General features: G+C 33.2%; 1 protein-coding gene across 1 annotated transcript; it reads left to right on the top strand.

Moving 5' to 3' along the window:
• The first annotated feature begins 22,092 nt into the window (after positions 1–22,092).
• LOC140828386 (transcription factor ORG2-like) lies at positions 22,093–24,107 on the top strand. Its single transcript, XM_073191365.1, has 3 exons — positions 22,093–22,447; positions 23,213–23,581; positions 23,747–24,107. Exons 1-3 carry the CDS (start codon positions 22,121–22,123, stop codon positions 23,906–23,908), a joined length of 858 nt encoding a protein of 285 aa, XP_073047466.1. The 5' UTR covers positions 22,093–22,120; the 3' UTR covers positions 23,909–24,107.
• The last annotated feature ends 551 nt before the right edge of the window (positions 24,108–24,658 follow it).

Genomic DNA, 24,658 nt, shown 5'->3' on the forward strand with positions numbered 1-24,658 from the left:
CTTCGAAGAAACAAAGGTATGACTGTCACTTTGAGTGATGAAGAGTCTGATGACGACCAAGAATCAAATAAATCTGAAAAACACATATCATTGTCTGCTGTGATCAAGGAGAAACGCTTAATGCAAATCAATCCTCTGGGTGTTGCCACAGGTGTTGCAATACCTGGTCGCAACATCTCTTCAAATTCTTTATGTTTTAATTCTACAACACTTGGTGAATCAAGTCATTCTGAAACCCAAGAAGTAGATGATGATGAAATTACCCTGGAAAGTGTGCAGACAATGTATGAGGAATTGTATGAAGACTGGATCAAAAGAAACAAAGTGAATACATTCTCTCCAAAGAGAACACTGAGCTGAAGTCTCAAGTATCACGACTTGAAGTAATCTTGAGCAAGAAAGATCTGGAGTTATGCAAAGTCAAGGAGGAGCTTGAAAAAGCAACTCAAATTCTTGCTAAGCTTAATTCAAGTACATCTAAACTTGATTCACTTCTGATGAATGGAAAGAATGACAAAACTGGACTTGGTTATTCAAATAATCTGTTTGAAATTGGAGAATCATCCAATACTGAAAGAAAGCCAACTGTCTTTGTTAAGGAAAAGGCTGAAACTCCAAATGTTCCACACATTGGTAAAGGTGCTCCATCAAAGAGGCAATTATCTACCAAGAAGTCCAAGTCTAGGAAACGTCAATTCAACTGTCACTACTGTTTTAGACCTGGTCACATCAAACCCTACTCTTTTAAACTTAGAGATGACTACAAAATATGGGAATCTAAACAGGTGTTGTACAACACTAGGCGCAACACTGCCAACAGGAAACCATCGGTAAAAAAGGTTTGGGTACCCAAGGCTAGTATTCAATGTTCTGTTATCTATACTTCGTTAAAGACTAACATTGCAGGAATATGGTACTTTGACAGTGGCTGCTCACGCCACATGACAGGTTCTAAGGACCATTTGATAGACTTCGTTGAACTACGGAATGGTCATGTGACATATGGAGGAGGTGCAAAAGGAACAATTGCTGGCAAAGGAACCTTGAATGTTGATGGATTGCCTAGTCTACACAATGTGCTTTATGTCGAAGGGCTTAACTCAAACTTAATAAGCATAAGTCAACTTTGTGATGATGGTTTATATGTTAAGTTTGATAAAGAAAATTGTGAAGTTTTTGATAATACTAATACTTGTATTTTGACAGGTACAAGGTCTGCTGACAATTGCTATCAACTTGGGGAAGACTTGGTATGCAATCCTTCAAAGGTGACTGAATTAAATTTGTGGCATCAAAAATTGGGTCATGCAAACTTCAAGACACTAAAGAATCTTGGTAAATACGATGTTGTGAGAGGTATGCCTAATTTATCCTCTGGAATTCCTTATGTTTGTGGTGCATGTCAAAAGGGTAAGCAAACACGTGTTCCTCATCAAGTGTTTCAACATTTTGGGACAACACGGTGTCTTGAACTGTTGCACATGGATCTTATGGGTCCAATGGAAGTGGAAAGCCTTAGAGGTAAGAAGTATTCATGTGTTTGTGTGGATGATTTCTCTCGCTTTACATGGGTAAGATTTCTTAGAGAAAAATCCGATACATTTGATGTTTTTAAGAAATTACATGCTAAGATTACTAATCTACATAATCTGAGGGTTGGTAAGATAAGGACCGATCATGGTAAAGAATTTGAAAACTCACAATTTATATCATTCTGTGAAAAGAGAGGGATAACTCATGAATTTTCGGTCCCTAAGACTCCTCAACAAAATGGAATAGCCGAAAAGAAGAATAGGACACTGCAAGAAATGGCTAGGGTCATGCTAAGTTCAAAGAATATTTCAAAAAGATTTTGGGCCGAGGCCTTAAACACAGCATGTCATATTTCAAATCGTGTGTACTTAAGGAGTGGTTCTACTATGACATCCTATGAAATTATCATGGGAAAGAGGCCAAACCTGAAGTATTTTCATGTTTTTGGGTGTGTATGTTATGTTTTGAATGATCGAGACCATCTTGCAAAGTTTGATTCTAAAAGTGACAAATGTTTATTCCTTGGTTATTCATCCAATAGTCGTGCATATCGTATGTACAATCTTAGAACAAGGACAACTATGGAATCTATTAACGTTGTTTTTGATGATCTTGCAGATCCAACGGGAAAAACAATCGAGGATGATATTGATGGGCTGCTGAACGTAAGTGAGACACTGCCTAACACAGATGTTGCACCCGGTGTTGTAACACCTGAGACAACACCTGAACTGGCAGAATCAAATAAAGATCCAGGAGAGTATACTGAAAATGATGATGGTGTAACCGATGAAGGGATTGACATTCCCATCAAGATTCAGAAAAATCATCCTTCATCCCATATCATTGGAGAGACATTTGAAGGAATGCAAACTAGAAGAAAGGAGAAAATAGATTATCGAAAAATGATTGGTCTAGTATGCATGACGTCCGTCTACTCTCAGGTAAGCCATTTTTTGTTTTGTTTCCCTAATTGAACCCAAAAATGTTAATGAAGCTTTAAAAGATGAATTCTGCGTCAATGCTATGCATGAGGAACTTGAACAATTTGTTAGGAATGATGTGTGGGATTTGGTACCTAGACCCGATAATGTGAATGTTATTGGAACCAAATGGATCTTTAAAAACAAAACTGATGAATCTGGAATTGTTGTGAGAAATAAAGCTAGGCTAGTGGCTCAAGGGTATACTCAAATTGAAGGGATTGATTTTGATGAGACATTTGCCCCTGTTGCTCGAATTGAATCAGTCCGACTGTTACTTGCTATTGCTTGTCACATTGACATAAAATTATATCAAATGGATGTGAAAAGTGCATTTTGAATGGCATTTTGAAAGAAGAAGCGTATGTAAGCCAACCTAAAGGATTTGAAAATCCACACCACCCGAACCATGTCTACAAGTTGAAGAAGGCATTGTATGGGCTTAAACAGGCTCCACGGGCATGGTATGGTAAGCTTACGGAATATCTGCTTGACTTGGGCTTCAAACGAGGTGAGGTTGATAACACCTTTTTTATTAAAAAGTCAAAGCATGATATACTTGTGTGTCAAATTTATGTGGATGACATAATTTTTGGTGCTTCTTCTCAAAAGCATGTTACTGATTTTGTTAATTGTATGTCTACCACATTTGAAATGAGCATGGTAGGGGAATTGAGTTTCTTTCTTGGCTTACAAATTAAACAAATGCATGATGGTATCTTTCTATGTCCATCTAAGTATGCCAAGAATGTGGTAAAGAAATTTGCTGTCGAGAACACTAAACACTTGCAAACTCCAATGGGGTCGACTGAAAAATTGTCCAAAGACGATGTTGCCACCGGTGTTGACAACACCCAGTATCGCAGCATCATAGGCAGTCTCCTTTACTTGAGTGCAGGTCATCCCGACATTATGTTTAGTGTATGTTTGTGTGCCAGGTACCAGGCTAATCCTAAAGTCACTCATTTGAAAGCTGTTAAAAGAATTTTGCGATATATATCTGGAACAGTTGACTTACGCTTGTGGTACACCAAAGAAACAAACACCAATTTAGTGGGATTTAGCGATGCTGACTGGGCTGGAAATTTAGATGATAGAAAAAGTACCACTGGTGGATGTTTCTATCTTGGTAACAATTTGGTGTCATGGTATAATAGAAAGCAAAATTGTGTATCTCTGTCCACTGCTGAATCTGAATATGTTGCAGCCGCGAGCTGTTGTTCACAACTTTTGTGGATGAATCAAATGATCAAAGATTATGGATTCAACAGTGACACCTTAATTGTATACTGTGACAACTCAAGTGCAATTGATATTTCAAAAAACCCAGTACAACACTCTCGAACGAAACACATAGACATTAGACATCATTTTATTCGAGATTTGGTTGAGAAGGGTATAATTCGAATGAAATTTATTAGAACTGAGAACCAACTGGCTGATATCTTTACAAAACCATTGGACTTTGAGAGATTTTCCAATCTTAGGAAGTCTCTCAGTTTGTGTGCACAATGATCACTCACGGATGTTGTCCTCGGTGTTACAACACCCAGCATGCATGTGCATTTTATTTTTAGGATGCTAAACATATTGCATGCATCCTGTTTTGTGTGAAGCCTGTACAAGTGTAGGATACTGAATGGCGTGCTCTCAGTTGTGAATCAAACCTTCCATCAAAATTCTCCAAAGTATGGTGTGTGCTCAATCTAAGTCATAAAGCTGTTGAGGATGATCGTGTACCACATGATCTTGTCCAATGTAGATAATGACTTAGAAAATTCTTGAGCAATATGGTGAAAAATAGAAAAGAGGATAAAATAGAACAAAAAAAAATGTTTAGAAGAAAATGAAAAAGCTACCTAGAGGAGTCCAATGAAGACCGTTCTTCTAGTGTGGGAGCTACCACTTCTAAGTCAAAATACAGATGGAAAAAGCTACCTAGAGGAGTCCTATGAAAACCGTTCTTCTAGAGTGGGAGCTACCATGTCTGAATTAAACATGTTCAAGAAAGTTTGAGTCCAATCTGTGAGTGTTGTCAAAAGGTGTTGCCAACACCTAAGTACAGACTGATCACTATTTAATCACATGTGTGTGTATTTCATTTCTTTGATCATATTTTAGGCATAAACTTAGTTCATTCATACTGCTGTTTTGTGAATTCATCATGTCCAGTGGGCTACCAGTTTTTGATTCATGAAATTCGAAGAACACCCTAACCAACGTAATTTTGAAATATCTTGATTGCTAATTGTTTGTGGGGTTAATTCGATCTATTGTTGACTGGTTACTTGAAATAATAATTACACTGGTTCAGAAAAGTTACCGTTGGGTGAGCGGAAAAACTGATTCGGAAAGGTACTGTAGTCACGGCTTAACAAAATATTACCGTTGGAGAGTAGTGCTTAAATGCTTACGGGGGAATCAAGAATAACTTTACTGTTTACTCTTTCCCTCACATTCTAAAATTATTGTCTACCCTTACTGTTCAGATTTCGCGCAAACCATCTGTGCTCTTCGCAAGTTCTTGTGCTCTTCGAATTGTTTTCTGCCTCTTTGCTTCTTTATTTTGCAGATGGCTGGCTTCGATCCTCAAGACATAAGGAGTGAAATGGCTGCGATTATGGGTGTTGAATCACCAGTAACAACACCCTCCGCCGAAGCAAATATCGAGGGGAAGGAAATTGTGCCTGTACCAGACGAACCAATGCCAGTGGAGGTTATCGTCCCTGGGGAACCTGGGAACGAGATCAATGTTGAGAATCCTCCAGATTTCGAAGCTTTGAATAAAGCGTTTCCCCCTGCCCCAATGCGCAGAAGGTCAAAGAGACAAGCAGGGTTCGACCCTGACTTTGTTCCAACCAAGAAACCACGGGCATCTACATCTTCTAATCTTCTGGACACTGATTTCTCATCAGGGGACGACTCCGATGATGCTGATTTTGAGTTGGTGGCTCGTCCTAGACCAACTGCTGCGGGAAAGGTACCCAGTTCCACCTCTGATACTGGAAAGAAAACCCCCGTTCACAATCCACAAAGTTTTGCAAGTGAAGGAACTTCGGATAAAGCTGAAGAAGATGAACAATCCCTAGCCGAGTTCCTAAGTCAACTTAGGGAAGAGAAGGCTACCAAGAAGCAACTGCCTAAGGATGATGAGCGTGATTCAGAAATGATGAAGGATTTCGAGCAAAATCAACCTGGAGCTTCTGAAGATTTCTCTTCAACCTCTGTATCTGATTTTGAGTCTGAAGAACAAAATGATGTTGATTCTGAAGATATTGGCTCTGAAGAGAGTGAATCTTTTGAAGATGATGTTGTTCCTGCTGCCGGTGTTGAGGAAGATGTTGCCAACACTGAACAACACACGGACTCTGCTGACTACGATCTGAGTAAGTCCTTCTCTCCCAAATTTTATTCTGAAGATGCCTTGGCGTTGTGACCGCTGTTTGTTCAGAGAGAGATGATAGAAGAGAGAAATATTGATGTTAATGCTTATGGGAGATACAACCTGATTGAGTTTCTCAAGAACAGAAGGTTGTTGTCCACTGTCACTACAGCTGTGCCCTACTGCCGTCGTGTGGTGCTGGAATTTTATTGCAATCTCTTGAAGAGTGTTGGAGATGAGGACTCCGTGAAGTTTGGAAGCGTGTTTGTGCGTGATCATATTTACAACTTCTCTCCGTCAGTGATCAATGCATTCTACGACACTCCCGATATTGAGGAAGCTGACGAGGATCTTGACATCCATGCTGTAACCTCCGTGCTGACTGGAGGTGTGATCAAAGTGTTTCCCGACTATCCCAAGAAACTGAGTGCTGCTAATCTCACTTCTTTTTACTCTGTTCTACATAAGACTTCCATCTGGAATTGGACGCCGTCGACAAATTCCACCGCTGTGACCAGAACAGAAGCCCTGGTACTGTTTGATATTGGCACTGGAAGGGCCTTCAATTTTGGGAAGCTGGTCTTCACAACAGCATTGCAATATGCTGAGGGGGACTTCAAGAAGACTAAACTGCCATATCCCTCACTGATCTATGGCATCCTGGAGTCTCAAGGATTCATTCCGGATATAGATGAAGATCACTGCCCTGTTAGAGACTCCCTGAAGATCTCTCCTGCATACTTTAAGAGCAACAGAAAGATTGATTTACCCTGGCTACCTTCCAGTGTTGCTCCAAATGTTAGCAACACTGCTGCTGCAACATCTGAATCTCTGCTTGAGACAACCGTACAACCACCTACAGACACCCCACCTGATGGCTATGTCACATTGTCCATATCTTACATTCAAGCTCAGATTGCCTATGGTCGGCAACAAATTGAAAATGGAAAACGGACCATTGAGCATTATGAAAGTCAAGTGGCTGACTTTCAACTTTTGTTGGATGTAAGTTTGTTTTCTGGACAAAAAGGGGGAGTGGAAGACACAGCTTGTCCAAGTGGAACAAAAATGGCTGATGGAGCTGACGATAATGCGGCTGGCAGTAGTGAAGAAGAATGACACCTTGGTTTAGTTATTTCCTCCTTTGACTGTAGTTTTTTTTAATTAATTATCTGTATTTTCTCTGATGCTTATTTTCTCTGATGTTAACTTCCCCTAATTAATGAACTGTTTTCGATGCTGTAAATCGAGTGTTGTAACATCTAACATACAACATCTGTTTAATTCAGGGAAGGCTTACCGGTCTAATTCAGGGGGAGTCAACTTAAGTTGGCTGAGTCATTGATCTACTAATTCATGGGGAGTTTAGCTGTATAATTATGATGAGGTGTTTTGTCCAGAAAGGCAAAAAGGGGGAGATTGAGAGGAATTAAATTCCTTGATATATTTTCCGTTTTAATATCTTTAATATTTTGTCTTTCTAGACATGAGAAAATAATTATATGATCTCTTGTAGATTTGGAATATGATATGAGACTCATAATATCTTTAATATATGGAATCTCAATATCTTTAAGATAGGAGATCTTTATTCCTTAAGAAGTTTTTTCCTAATAAAACTCTTGGGTGTGTTTTCTAATAGAAAAAAAACGTGCAAAGAGAATTAAGAGAGAGACGAAGAAGTTCGAAGAGTTTTCGAGAAAGAAGCCATCTCGTACTACTGTTTTGAGTGTTGCCGAGAAGTGCTTACATCCGATGACGACAACACCTAATCATTGTGTTGATTAGTGTGTTGATTTTTGAAGACTTTTTACTTCTCGGTTGATGCATCTCTTGTATACTGGTGATACGGTTTGTTAGAGGTTTAGGATGAAATTTGTTACTCGCCTTTATAAGGGAGTTGTTTTATTCTTTCACTAGTATTGGTTTTTGTAAACTTACAAGTTTTTCTAGTGAATTATTTTGCCCTGAGGCACCGCACAAGTATTGTATACTTGTGCATAATTTATATCTTGTCTCTCGTATTATTATCATTATTCCAGCTACGTGTACGTGTGTTAAAATTATAATTTCCGCTGCATGTTGTCGTGGGTGTTACAACACCTACGCACAACACCTATATTCTGAAACACACAACACTCACCCTCAACTCACACATATACTGTGGAAACAGAACTTTCAGAAGCCTATAAAAAAACTGATCTTTGTGGACGAAGAGGTAATTTCTTCTCATCCGTATTCATGTATATTTAAATTGTTGCTATAATAATAAAAAAAAAACATATTCCGTTTTCATTGAAGGGAACAAAAATACATGGAATAATGTTTTCGAACACAATAGATTTTTTTCAAGATCAGTTGAAGATAAACAAAACTTACATCATCGCCGATCCAATTATTCAAGAAGTTAACAACAACTATCTGAATGTCAACAAACGGATAGAACTGATTTTCCAAACGAAGACGACAATTGACGAACTACAAACTCAATTCACTTGTTCCTATGTGACTTCTGGATTTACACTGTTCAATGATGCGATGAGAGAATCACATACTAATGAAGATATAGGTATCGATTTATGCGAACAATAAAAACTTTTTTGATTCATGTAATGAATTTATCAAATGATGTAAAATTTTTGCAGATATAATTGGTGTTCTGAAAGAAATTCGTCAGCTTAATAAACTTCATAAAAAAGATATGAACATCATCGGATATAGAAGAGAGATAGTACTTATAAATCCTTCGTGAGTGTTTATTCTATCTACATGTCTTTATTAAAAACATGCAAACTAATATTTTTGAAAGCATTATTTTAGTATTATAATTTTACAATATATGATTTAATAAATATAGTTTACTGATTTTAACTATTTTTTCCTCTTCTTATAGGCTAGATACTATAACAATTACTTTATGAGATGATCTTGCTATTATTTTTATAAGAGATAAAGATGGATAAACCGGTTATAGTTTTCTGTAACTTGAAAAGAAATATATTCGAATGTAACTTTTTTAAAATTTCATAATACATATTTACAATAATTATTCATTAACATTACTCACTGCTTCTCCTTATGACTGATAATAGGAAAGTTTCAGCTCAAATCAACAACAACAACAACAATGTTCACAAATCCATCCTGCATAGAAAAAGAAACAATAAATATATGGTATGATTATTTTCGATTGTTTTTAACAAAACTATAATATTGATATTTATTCTTTTTACGATTCAAGTTTGTAAATATCTTTATGTTAATCATTCTACTACAAGTTAGGTAACAACTTCAAAGAAAGAAGTCTAGAAGAATTATGGATGACACATCAAATTAAAGATGCTGAAAAAATTACTTTGAGGCAAATTCTCAATCAGATTAATATTCTGCCAAAGGTTACGTATCATTTATTTTACTTCACGATTTTTTTAATATTTATTCAATGGAGCAAATATTTTATTAATGACATTTATAAAACATTAGATAGGGAATCACAATTTGATATTTAATTTGACGTATTTTATCTCACTTATTAACAAATATAGAACAAATTCCATTGCTTCAAGGCATACATATATGAGGTAGAAAATAAAGCGAATCCATCGTACAAAGCATGTAGTAATTGCTCAAAATCAGTCAAAAAAACAATGAAAACCCGGAGCTGTAATAACTGCATAGACTTCAATATCAATATTGTGTCAAGGTAAAATTACATTTAAACATTATATTTATAAGTTTACATGAGTTGATAATAATGTCTTGCATTAAATTGTTATTGTAGATATAGAATTACGATGAGCGTAAATAATGGCACTGACACTGAAAGGGTTACATTGTTTGGAAATATCGCAAATGTTTTTATTGGTTGCAGCATTGAAGATTATATCGATTCCATCACTAAGGTATACAAATAATGATTTCTTTTACAAAGAATATATATAATTACCAATTACTAATAAAAATATTCTTTATCTACAGGATGGCACTAAGGTATACAAATAATGATTTCTTTTACAAAGAATATATATAATTACCAATTACTAATAAAAATATTCTTTATCTACAGGATGGCAACACTTCAATATACTACAAGCATTTAGAGACACCAAATAGAGATGAACATACATTTTCTTCTCAAAATGGACAAGTTGGTTGAAATCAAAGACGGAACATTAGTATTTGTAATTGAAGGCATTCAAAATCCAAGCACAAATTTCAACAACAACAACGTTCCAAGCAAACAGAGATCAGTAGATTTCGAACAAGAAGATATTAAAAAGAAAAGAGGATGTCCAACAAATATCATTAACGATATTGGCATACCAATAATAGAAGGCCACAACAATACAATATTGAAGATTAAGGATGACGAAATTATAGCTTTTCCTGCAAGAAAATATTTTTAGCATAAAAAAATACAAAAAAAGAGAGGTCGTCCAAGAAAAGAATCATCAAAGAATAAAGATATGAAAATGCAAATGGTTGATGGCGATAACATGACAAGAATTTTTATTGAAGATGATAATAATATTGCTTCTTTCGCGAAGAAGAAAGGGCGAATGAAAAAGGAAAAACTCGTGAAAGATAGAAAATTTCAAAAAATAAAAGAAGAAAAGGTTGACACAATAATTTGATTTAAGTTTTAGAATGCATTATCTACGTTATATTTTTATTTTTCTTAAATTAAATAAATAGCGGTAACATAATGCGATCAACACTTAGATTATGTTTTTTATTTATCTCATATTTATTTTAATTCTTTTGTTATGAAATCAATTCTATGTTATATTTTGTAGATTGATTATTAATATATTTTACAACAATTATAAATTCATTTAGGTTTGAAATACATAACAATTTTTGAACAAATAAGATTTTCACTTTATAATACATGTTGTATAAATTATATTACATTTAATTTTACTGTTTGACTAAATAAAATAGATGAACATCATTATTAGTTGCAAACTAATAATCTCTTCTTAACTCATTTCTTTAACATCATTTATCAACAATAGAAGTGTGTTTCCACGTGCAACGCACGAGTTTTTTCCTAGTTTTACTAAAAGTTGTAATTAATTAAGACGTGAAAAGAGTAAATGAAAAATATTTTAGGAGTTTTAAAATATTAAAGGTTATATTATTTAATATATATGGCTATTTTAAAATATTTCTTCTAACATGAATTAGAATAAGAAAATTTAAATAGATTAGGTAATCATTTAATTTAAGTCCTAAAAATATCATATATGGGCTACCCCTTTATAATTAATACTATTATTTCGGTTTGAGATGAGAATCCCATCGGGTGGAAGTTATGTGTCTGATCCTCTCCCGAGATTGATCGGGACAGGAAAATCCCAAAAAGATCGAGAAAAACGGAAGTCGGGATATTTTCAAGATGAGATTCGAGATGAGTCGGGATTTTGAGCCCTACCAGCTACACAAGAACACGTCCAAGGAGGGGAAAAATGGCTTCGGTTTGGCTCTAAAACTGCGTTTGTATACATGATAAGCTAATTAATATCTGTTATTATATATAATAATTGAACACTTTTTTTTTGACAGAATAATCATTTAAGTTAGAATAACCTTTTGGGGTCATGTTATTACTTTGGACTTAACGTAAAATACTTTTCTCAACTATGGTCTCTATTTTTCTCCATTGGTTTTGAGAGAAAAAAAACTCACAGTCTGCAAAACAAAAGTTGCATAAAAATATTTTATGTCGAAATATTTTATAATTATAAATATATTATATTTTTATATAATATGCGTATTATGTTACGCACGCAAAACGCGTACTTCAACGACAAGTTTTGCGACTAGTTTTGAATAAATGAAAAGGATTTTCATCTAGCTATAGCCTATTGAGTTATCAGTAAACCATCACAAATCACCGAAAAATTGACCAGAAAATCAAAGCAATTAATATCTTTTTTTCTATTTGGAAGACTGAATTGTTTGAAGCTCAATTAAATTTGGTCAAATAATAGAATTATTGAATGGGTTCGTATTTCAATTAAATTTGGTCAAATAATAGAATTATTGATTGGGTTGATTTTATTGCAAACTTTTATATTCTTTCTTGTCGTAAAATTTTGGGAAGATGAATCAATACCAAAGAAATTGGAGGAAGTTTCCTCTCTTCTTTAATAAATTGAAATATATTATTGTAGAGTGGGTCTCTTGTGAGACCGTCTCACGGATACTAATCTGTGAGACGGGTCAACCCTACCCATATTCACAATAAAAAGTAATACTCTTAGCATTAAAAATTATACTTTTGCATGAATAACCCAAATAAGAGATCCGTCTCACAAATTCGACCCGTGAGACCGTCTCACACAAGTTTTTTCCATTATTGTAAGCGCTAATTTAAAAAGGACAAACTTGCAATAATTATCCATCTCCAAACTTAACTTCCTCCTTACTCTTCGTCATTTCAAATATTTGTTTGGGCTCTCCAATTTTTTAAAATTTGCAACAATATCCTCAATCTTCATAATTATGGTATGTGTTATTGTTTTACTTATCGAACATGTTCTTAAAGACATATAGCCTAAAGACATACAGTTACACAATGTTTCCATACTATGTATTCAGATGATTGATTTTTTAATGGCCCATCATTCTTTCATATAATAAATTGAACAATTTACCTTTTTGACCAGGGTGCCGTCAGATTGTGTCTCTCGGGTTTTACAGACTACTCTTTATAGCCTAACCACGCAGTCGCAACAGATGGTTTCAGACGTAGATTCCTTCAACAACACTTAGCACAACCCTGTTTTGTTTCCTACCTCAAGGTGTATAGTAAATTAATTCAATTTGAAAATAATACATGAGAGGGCAATAAGCCTTGGTCTTTTTATTTGAACATACAAATTATTATTACATAATAACCTTCCTGTAGAGGAGGAAAAACTTGCTTAGCTACCTATAGTCGCCAGAGTTCCAACACACATAAACTAGTAAAAGAAAATATTACAGTTTATTTGAAAGAAAATAAAGAGGCTGGATGATGATTTCATCTTCCTTCTGCCTTTGTATTTATAGAAGTCTTGGTGGATTTGAAATCCGGACTTCAAAACTTGTGAATTCTTCTGCCAGTTGTGGCCGACAACATCTTCTAAGTGGTGGTCCCTTCAATCACTAGTTGGTGGCTTTTCTTTAATGGGTGGTTGAGTGATGCATCTTTTCCACTAGTTAGTGGAATCGTCTTTTAATTTAGTGGTGGTACATCTTCCACTAATGGAGTGGTTGAATCACATGTCTACTTTTCTTTGTCGAGGAATCTTTTACTTTTGTATTGTTCCTGAGAAATTTCTTTTTGTGTAGTCCTTCACCATTTAGTCATGTTTCTGTAAGTTGCTTCCGGTCCGATCAGGGTCTAAAGCCCTTGCCAAACTCTGGCTCTTTTTGGTTTGGGCATTCTAGGCAGATGTTTTTTGACCATCTTCCCATATGAGTCATGTTACAAAATTTTCAACGAGTTTCTTTACTCCTCGGAAGCTTGCTATTCCACAAAATATTTATTTTATTTCCAAATAGGTCTCATGCAAAACTTTTTATTTTTCCTGTCATGATATTTAACAAGAACGATCCATTTACAGAATTATGATAAAGCTTAAATGTGAACTTGACTTTGTCCATCTCGGTTAGACAGACCCATAGACCCCATGCTCTTCTTGTAGAAATGTTATCTCCGGTTATTGAAGTAACAAGGTGTGTTTCTTCTGTTGGAGGATCTTTGATAAAAATTTGAACATTTTTGTATGTTCCTTCTTAGCTCGATAAAATGAAAAGCTTCATGTGAGCCTTATCCTGCTGGTTATGGTGTTGTACTGAAAAAGTATAACTCCATAATATCTCCTCTAGACAAATAGTCAACGTTTGTCCATGTTTCACAAACAACTTCCTGGATCTGTTTAGGTAAACCTAAGATTTCTTGGAAGTTGGGTTATATAGTATAAATCGTGGCAAGAACCCCAAATTCAAATCATGATTTTACATCACATGGATATGAATTTGGTTTCATCCATATCCTGGGATATTTTCCTGAGACATCAACCCTGATTGTGGCTGGTTTAATGCCTATTCTTGTTTTTAATTTCTCACAGTTTTGTTGATATATCTAAAATGGAGAAATTTCAGTTTCATTAATATCAACCTTAGATTTACCCTTGTCTGTATTAGGTCTAAGGTTGATCTTTCCCTCTTCAATCACCGAGGTGAAGGGTTGGCTTGAATATTCAAGATAAGGATCTGGAGTTATAATTTTTATTTCAGCCGACTCATCTGGAGATAGTCCCGATTAACACTTGTGCTAAGGGTATTTGAATCCCCTAATCTAGGTATAGAGTCACGTACTCGAAAACTCCCCATTTGAGAAATCAGTGGCTTCTCAATTCCTTAGAGGATAGATCTTTGCATTACAGACCATAGCTGAGTATAAGCCGGTAAACATCCAATAATTCAATCAAAGACAATTCTCTTATCGGCTTGTTGTATCCTACTCGCAACTTCTGCACTTAGAGTAAGTTTTTTGAACTTGTTTTGAAGCATTTCAAGGTGTTCCCTCAAGCGACTCTGCATTTTTATGATGGCATCGATATCACCGATGTTGATCTCTTGTTAAAAAATCTGTAAGAATATTTTAATGAGATTTAATAATCACAATATCAAAATTATAATTTTGATATAAAGCTTTTCATCTTAATAATCTAGCTTTCTAGAGTTTAGATTATAATCTATTTTTCAAGAAAGTTCTTACTTGTGTATTATCAACTTTTAAAGTAAATTTTTTTCTAGTAAAAAAAATGGTCATTTTTCAAATGTCATTTTTACTGCATAAAATTCATTTTCATTGATATGCCATCTTATGGCTTCTGCTTCTGAAAATAGCCTATTGCAATACCTACATGGTTGTTCTCTTTCAGATGTGAGCTTTGTTAAAATTGTTGTCCACCAATGATCACAGACATCTGTGTATAATACCAGATCATCTTCATTCTGAGGAATAGTCATTTTTAGAAGATTTTTGCAAATCTTCTTTAGTTATCTAAGTCCCTCCATGTGTTCTTATGTCCATATAATTTTTCCTATTTTTTCAACAATGGACTAAATACTTTCCGGTGTTTTGCTTGGTTCTTAATGAACATCCCAACAAAATTAACAAATCCTAAAAAGCTTTGAAGTTGTTTCTTTTCTTTTAGTTTGTTTGCAAAAATTTTGCACCTTTCTACTATGTGTTCCAACAAAATTATTCAACACTCATCGATTTTTATACCGAGAAATTTATTCTTTCTTGTGGCAACGATTGCTTTCTTTTTAGATAAAAGCAGTCTTTCTTTCTTACAAACTTTAGAGAAAATCTATAAATGCTTGATATTTTCTTCCATATTTTTAGACGATATTAAAATATTGACATATCGTCAATATAGACAAACATAAATTTAAAATAATCTTTAAATAGATTATCCATTTTTCTTTGAAATATATGAGGCGAATTAGACAATCTCATTGGTAAGACTTCCCAAATATAGAGTCCTTGTGGTGTGGAGAAAGCATTGTGGAGAAAGCAGTGAATTTCTTGCTTTTTTCATGCATCCAAATTTGATAAAATCCATATTTACAATCAAATTTAGAGAATATTTTAGTGTTGCGTATACAATTAATTAAATTTTCTCTACTCGGTATGAAATACCCATCAAATTCCAGAATCTTATTAATTTTGTGGTAATTAATTACTAATCTGGGTTTGTTCTTATTTATCTCACCATGATTTCTTACAAGAAATCATGAACTACTGCATGGTGAAATTCCTACTTTGATTAAACCAAGGTCCAGATTTTTTTTATTATAATCTGCATATCTCTTTGGTCAACTATGTTCATCGGGATTGGTTTACATCTAACAAACTTATATTCCTTACATGCTTTATTTAAAAGCTGGCTTGGAGTTGGCTCTTGTCCCATCATGCCAAATGATTTTCATTATAATTTTTTTTATCCTTTTCTTGGCATCTTCTAGGGATACTTTTGATTCAAATTCTACCTCACTCTGGTGTAGATCTACTTGAGAAATTCTATTTCTTCAGGTTGGAGGTCCTTATTTGCTCTTAATTTAAGCATTGTTTCTCCAAATCTTTTAGAAACCTTCATTTTTGGATTCAGAAGTTTTTCTTCATCACCACGCTTGTTGCAAAATTGGATTGTCAATTTTCTGTAATATGTCTCTCATAGTCTCTGGACTATGACTTTGTGATCATATGGTGTTGTGAATACTAATCTTCTAGTCTCATTTTCTTGTGTATAGGACTTAAAAATTTGTAGAAAATTGTTTCCTAACAGAATTTCAGCTCTTGTATCACGAAAATAAATCGGTGGTGTTTTTACCTTATACCAAGGTGTTTGTCCAGCATCTCTGATTAATATTTCTGTCATCTTAATCCCTTTATATAAGATTAAAATTCGTTTAGAGAAATCTCGTCCAACAATCTGAGTAATTCTTCTCCAATTCTTTTGAAAAAAAATCTTCTTTTTGTTGAACATATTCCAGCTCATGAATCAACATAAGCCACAAAATATTCTACCTTATATTATTCGTATAACATCTCTACTGGGATGTATATCGAGAATGAGCTTGTGGTTATTAGATTTTCCACATTCTATCCTCAAGCCATGAACTCTATTATGTTTTCTAGATGTTTTCAAGGTTTATACTCCTCGAGAAACTCTAGACGAAACCAATTGATTTGGTTCTTTTCCTTGGATTCCTTTGATATGAACTTACAATTCTCCGATGTTAATCATTCCTTAGTAAGTTCCTATTATAAGTTGTTCTAAATAATATATGATATTACAAGGAAATTGATTCATTTTCTTTGTAATATCAAATACTATTTTGATTTCTTTCCATCCTTCTGGACATGCTTTCCTATCGTCCAAAAGCTTTTTAGTACCATCTATTGGGTTTCTTGGACATATGTTTTTCCCCACCTATAGCTCGTAATTCTATCTCCTTGAAAAGATAGTCTTCTTGGTTCCTATTTTAAGACTTTAATTTCTCCGTAGATTCAGTTTGTCTTGGATCTGGATATATGTTTCCTGTATCAATGGAAACTCATCTCTTTTTGGATAAATTGCTTGCACAACTTTCCCAAATATCTCGGGTATTTCAATGAACTCATTTCTAATAAACAATTCAGAATGATGTGTATTAGATAGAGCATATGAAATTTAATAGGTGATAGAATGTTGTCTATTACCTTATTTCATCGACCTTTTTTTCTTTGAAGTTCTGATGCAACATAAAAAATCGGCTGAAATCTCTATCTGTCAAGTTGTAGGTAATTTTTGGATAAATTACTCCTACAATTTTTTCTGCACAGAGATTTCCTGATATAGTTCTCAGTATTGAATCTTGAAGCTTACCATGCGTTTATCGCATATAGCAATATCAATAGGTGAATTTATTCCTTCTTTAAAAATAGATTTATCATAATCTAGATTGCTCCGATATGAATCTAAGACATGGTTCGTGCTACTTCTATCTTGAGTTTTTGTAATTTCTCCTTAATTTCTTCATAAGGAACTAATTGCATCTCCATCCTATTTCCTTTAAGTTCCATTGGAATTGTCATTCCCTTCTGGAAAATTAATGGATTAGATGATGCTTTCTGTTTCTTATGCCATGATTTCCTAATAACTTTTCTACATGTCCTTCAGAGAATCCTTGATATCTCTGTAGACTACTATTTTCTCTCATTATCTTTTTTACCATGTTATATATGGGATGTTATTGTCTGACTAAAGAAACTAGAGAAGTCTTCATGTGTTTCGTGTCGAAACACCTCGTCTTCAGTCAGATTCTGATTATGTTCCATCATATTCTTTCCGACTCAAGACTTCTTCTTCTTCATATATACTTTCGTCTGAGGCAATATCCTCAAACTGGTATACTTGAATAAGATCTTGGTAATAAACCTCTTCTTCAATATCTGGGGTAGGATCAAAACGTTCTTTTTTTTTTCATTTTCTGGACAGTTAGTTGAAGTATGACTTCTTGTTCCACATGTCCAGCAATTACAATATTTAAAAATTTCATTAGCTCAGGTGTGAGTCATTTTGAAAATTTTCTTTGTAGGTGTTCTCCACGTGCTTTGAGATGTACTCGATTCTTGGGATAATGTCCTACTTCTTGGTGGTTCTCTTTTTTGCCCAAATTTGTAAGATTTAGCATTTTGTCTAGAGCATACTGTTCTTGGTTTCCTAAAAATTCTTTCATTTCTGGCATAAGGATGAGATCTAAAACTCTTCCTCTTCTGTCTTTGTGGTTTACTTACAATAATTGTTGGAAGATCATTTTCTTTACAGCACAAAGGAGTATGTTTGTTTAATACCCTTAATTATTTGTAATGCTGTCATATGACACCATTATGCCCATTTTCCTTTGAGAAAATTGGCTTTTCCAAGGGCTTGGCATTTTGGCGAAGAAAAGTTGCATTGGTATATTTTCTTTGACCCCTGAAATTTCATCTATATTTTGTGAATAACATAATATATTCATCCACTAAACATATTCCATGTAATTCAAGACTATACAGAGCTTAAGTGTATTTCTTTTTCTTCTCTGTATCTTGACTATTAAAATAGCCTACCTTTATAAATTGTGCTTTAAATAGGGTAGCCACTCTGTATAGTTGTGCTTTAAATAGAGTAGTCAATCTTCCGACTGTCTCATTAAGAGTGTTTCTCTAGCTAGGACTGATTCTTTGGTTTCCACGGAAGTCATGTCCCAAGCAATTTAACTTAAGACTCATTTCTAGAAGTTTAATGAATCCTTCTCTATTTAGATCAAGTGTTCCTGCTACGATTCTTATAGATGATGTCCAGTCATCTATGAAATATTCTCTGTTTTTGAAATCCATTACATCAAGGTTAAGCATAACTGCATAAAGATGTACATGTTTGAAAATAGATTTCCCATATGGTATTTGGTGCTAGGGAATTCGACTTCTCCTTGACCTTGTTCCTGCTGGATGTGATTCTCCACCAGTATGAAAATCTATTTGGGGTCCTCTCATATTTTTATTATGAGATCTCACACTTTCTCTTGGTGGTTAATGAGAAGATGACCAGGTTATGAGGGTGGTTCATTCTCAGTTGTGTTCATCTTTAGATCTACGACCTTGAGATTTGCAAAAGATTCTGCAAGGTCTTGGAGATCCTCGATATCAATCCTTTCTAAAGTTGTCATCATGTTAATTTTTTTCCTGAGACATATTTAATTAGATTTATCATTTTGTCTTTATCAGTTAAAGGTTTTGACATTACTTTGATCTTTCTTTTTTGGTGTAATAAGGGTTCAGTACTAAAAGATGGTGGTAACCTTCCTTCTGAAGTTTTTTTTACTTTAACTTGGTTGTTAGTCTAGAGTTTGAATTTTTGTTTGAATCTTTACCAAGGATTTGGTGTAATTATATTTTTTCTTGGTTTTCAAGGATTTTCTCTAAATTGTGTGGTGCATAATACAATATATTGATGTAATGTTGTACTGTCTTTTGAATTTCTCTAAGATCTCAGGAAAGTTTAGAGGAATCCGATACTATTTCTAAAAATGTATTATTTTGAATGATAATTTTAGCTTAGGACTCTAATAAGTTCTACTTTATTCTTAATATCTAACCTTAGTTAGATCTTCCTATTTCAAATATTCAAAAGTTTTGGAATAAATCATGCAAATAATTAATCTCGAACCTGAGTTCAGATCCTTGTTATTTGAGAAAATTCTCATACTCAAATATTTAATTACACAGTAATAATAAATTTGTATGTTAGAAATAATTTTACCTTAAGATCTGATACAATTTTACGGCCAAGTAAAATCAATCACTACAATCAATACATATAAGGATATTTTTGTCATTTTTATTCTTTTAGGGAGTTTAAATAAAGTTTTTTGGGCTTAAAAAATTAAGATAAATTTATATTTGTATTTAAGAATTTATCTCCAACTTACCCATTTAAAAAACTTTAAAAGTGGACAAGTATCGGTCAAATATTCGAATTCGTTGACAAAACAAGACAAATTCTGTCATATATGCAGAATATGATGAAATAAAAACTTTTAACATATTTCTTAAAAAAAAAACCTTTTTACCAAAAAGCTTATAACTTTTAAAGTAATATATTCAAACATACCCATTTTCCAATTCTCGTAATTCGTGCTACATATTTCCAATTCCTAGTATTATTTCTTTACCATTTTCATGTTTCAGTTTATTAAATAATTATTTTTACTTTTTTTAGAAATATCTTTTCGTTTTAAAAAATGACTTTTGTTTGGGATAAAATTGTTTTAAAAATTTTGAAACAACATAATTTTTTTTCCAACTTAGGAAGTGATTATTACAACTGAGTCTCAAACCCGATATTTCGTCCCAAACTTGAGATCTTGATATCGGATTCGACTAAACACTAAATATCTAAATAGTTCACCTTTTGGCATCAAATATATGCTCCTCATCCGAAGACACACACAATATATATATATATATATATATATATATATATATATATATATATATATATATATATATATATATATAACAGCTCGTGATGCATACATACATATATATCAGCTCGTGATACATACATTCATATATATGTATATATATATATATATCGACTTAAAGCCATTGTGTATATAGGCAAAAACTTATGTGAGACGGTCTCACGGGTCATATTTGTGAGACGGATCTCTTATTTAGATCACCAATAAAAAAGTATTACTTTTTATGCTAAGAGTATTACTTTATATTGTGAATATGAGTAGGGTTGACCCGTCTCACAGATTATGATCCGTGAGACGGTCTCACATGAGACCTACCCGTGTATATATATAAAACCTAACAATGGCTCGTGCATCACATGCACATATTCTTCAACCTATCCAATAAACAAAACAGAACCATTAAGCCTTCGTGTGCCGTCCATCGGATTTACAAAAAAAAATTAGTTACTATTTGCACAAGAAATATTCCAAATTGGAGTGACTGATCAGTGAGGTAACTAATTGATTAATTTGTGGTTTCTGTATTAAGTATTAATTACAAGTCCATGTCAAATTAATAGGTATAATTATAATAATACAGCTATATATAATTAATATAAGAAAAATATATGTTTACTGGTAATATAAGAAAAATATATGCTTACTGGTAGCTAGCTAGCTAGGGCCTAGCTTGTAGGGATAAAACTTTAGACGTAATTTACCATTTAACTTGTATATTTTGTTCTCATAATTAAATAAGTAATTCCCTTTCAACATTTTTGGAATCTAAGTTTCCAAAAAATAAAAATCTATGGATTTGAAATAACATGTAGTATTAGTTATTTGAAACCTTTCCCATACATATATAAGTTCGATGTTGGAGAATGTGAAATTTCACTGAAATTGTACTGTCTATCCAAATACAACTTAAACAAAAACCGAAATTAAACAAGAGATTAATTAATTAGTATAGTGAAGGCTATATTAGGGAGCAAAAGTCTTGTAAGATGTTATTTATTATATATTTAGGACACTATATTTAAAGAGAATTTTTTTTTTTTGGTCTAATAACTTTTTTTTCTTTGTCTATTAACTTTTAAATTTTGGGTTTTTGTACAATAACTTATGAATTTTGGCTATTTTGGTCAATCTACTAACATAATGTTCGTTTTTTTGTCGGAAAATGCTGATTACATGTTGCCTAAAGCTAAAATTGCAAACATTTTGCAGATTTTTTTTTTATTTTGAAGGAAAATCAATTTATTTGAAATAAATCAACATAAAAAAGCCGAACAAGTCGAACAAACTTTACAAGTTTTATGAATTATTCCACTATAATCATTCAATAATTGCGACAACAAAATATAATTTAACCATCATCTAATCAGTGTTTTTTTTTTTTTTTTTGCAAAAATTGAACATTTCGATGATAGAGGGATCAAAACATCTGAAATTCAGAAATTATTATTGTACTAAGATAAAAAACTGAAAAGTTAGTGGACAAAAAAAAAATTGTTTGAGGGAAAAAAAATTTCCCATGTTTAAACTATGGGACGACTATTTTTAAATGGTTCCAGTTACTACTATATAAACAGACTTTATGTCGAAACTGCACAACTCAGACTTAAAAAAAAAATTCCACAACACTTCTCAACTCACTAAAATGCTGGCCTTATCGCCTCATATTTCGAATTTTGGATGGTTTTGGGAAGATCCCAACACAATTGAAAACCAAGAAAACTCGTGCATACAAAGAACAGATCAAATTCCGAACTCTGTTAATGCTGATTGTCTCCATTCTCCTTCTTCCAATACTGCACATCCTAAGAATGATGATTTCTCGAGTTTTCATGACGGATTTATTGAGAAAGGGGACACAGATAATGCGGCCAAGAAGCTCAACCATAACGCCTCCGAACGAGACCGTCGTAAAAAGATTAATACTATGTATGCTACTCTTCGATCGTTGCTTCCAGATGAGGATCAACCAGTGAGTTCTTAACTTTTTTCCCCTTTCTTTTGCTTCGTGAAAATTGTAATTTTGGTGTTATGTGTTGCCGATGTAGAGCTGACGTGAAATCTACATGACGTAGACCGTATGCAGTACTACGTCAATCCTACTGAAAAAAGAAATACATTGTCAAAAATTAAAAGAATTGAGGATCAAAATAATGAGACGAAGATTAAAATTAACTTTTTCCCTTTGCTTTCTTGTGTGTATTTTAAAGAAATTCATGATTTTTTTCTAAAGAAAAATACTAGTACACACCCTTTTAAAATGTCTTGCCTATTTAAATAATTTTTTTTAAAAAAATTAAGTTTATGTTCTCCAGAAATATGTATTTCAAATATTATAAGTTGCCAATTATCAAAATTTATGAATCTTCTTCCATTTGATCTCAGATTTGCATTAACTTTGAATCATCCTCCAAATTCAAGAGTTGCATCTGTCAAGAGTCAACTGTAGCATTCTTGATTTTTTTATCTAGAGAAGAAACTGAACAAATTAAGAATTAACTAATCTAGAGAAAAAAAAAAACACAAACTAGCCAAAATGATAAGAACGGGACAAAATAAATATTTGAAATACACAACTTGCCAAAGGTGACGCAATTCAAAGGGAGAAATAATTTTTTTTTAATCTAATATAAAATTTGAGTCGGAAATTAAAATAGCCTTTATATTTATTTGTAGTCTTGTTTTGCATTTAAATTATAGTAATTGTGATATATTAATTAATTTCATGTTTGTGTAGAAAAAATTAAGCATTCCTGCCACAGTTTCAAGAGTGCTAAAATACATTCCTGAGGTACAAAAACAAGTACAAAAATTCAGTGAGAAGAAGGAACAACTTCTGTCAAAGATTTCAAGGCAACAAGATTCATTCATTGATTTTAGCACTAATGAACGGAGAAAAACCGTGCACACTAGGTCGTCGTTGTCAGCAATATCTGCAAAACGATCAGACAACGGAGATATACTTTGTCAGTTCTCGACTCCGAAGGGCGAAAAAGGTTCATTTTCTATAGCTCTGTCGAAGTTGGAGGAGGAAGGGTTTCTTGTGTTGAATGCATCTTGTTTTGAATCTTGTGACGGCAGAATTTTCAACAACATGCTTCTTCAGGTACGTACGACCCATGCACGTATAAATGTCAAATATTTCAACAGTATAATGCATGCACCCCAAAAATTAACAAAAATAAGGGGAATTTACCTTTTAAGAATTTTGTATATATACTCAATTATTGATTCAACAATACTCTTGATTTATAATTTTCTTATCTAACAGGGACGAGGAAGCCTGGGTACTGTCGGCGACGACGAACAATATTTGATTGAAAAACTATTGTCGTTTAATGAGAAAATGGGAGAAGCGGAAAAGAGATTAGTATCTATGCCCAATGTCAATTATGTATCTATAAATAATGAGTTAAATAACATTGATATTTGAGATATATAATCACGTTTTAAAATGATCATACATCCTCGTTATATTTGTCAGTTTTAAATTTACTTATTACGTTGTGATATACAAAATGCTGGTAAAGCAAATGCATGACAGATACATGAATAAGTATACAAATAAGGTGGAGGGAGGAATAAATTGATCATCGACTTGGTGATATTTCAAGAATTTAGTAATGATAAATTCAATCAGGACTCAGCAGCTTGGCTCACGACACAAGCCCAACTCAGAACTCAGAAGTGTCATATATATATATATATATATATATATATATATATATATATAGACACACACACACAATAATTTTACCGAAATTATGTGAGAAGTTTCGCTAACAAAAATTGAAATTATGTAAGAAGTAGTACCAAAATGAATACATAGGAGACAATAGATGGATCGCAAACTTTTTGATTCGGCTAGAAAAAAGAGTTTATTTCTATTTCGAATTTATCGCACTTGAGCTGAAGTTGAACATGTTTGAACTTATTTTGGAAAATATTTGAAAAAATCCGTTATGTAAGTTTTATATGTTTCTCATCCATCGTGCTCACATATGTTCTCATCGCTGTTGTGACACTGACTTATTGAATATACAATTTTGATTTGCTTCGATGTATCCAATAGGTAAGTGGCACATCATCGATGAATACGGCGGGTGAGTGCAATGATTATGCATCATATAAAAACTATATATATATATATATATATATATATATATATATATAATCAATACCA

Source organism: Primulina eburnea, chromosome 3, assembly GCF_022965805.1.
Source record: "Primulina eburnea isolate SZY01 chromosome 3, ASM2296580v1, whole genome shotgun sequence".
Classification (NCBI taxonomy): Eukaryota; Viridiplantae; Streptophyta; class Magnoliopsida; order Lamiales; family Gesneriaceae; genus Primulina; species Primulina eburnea.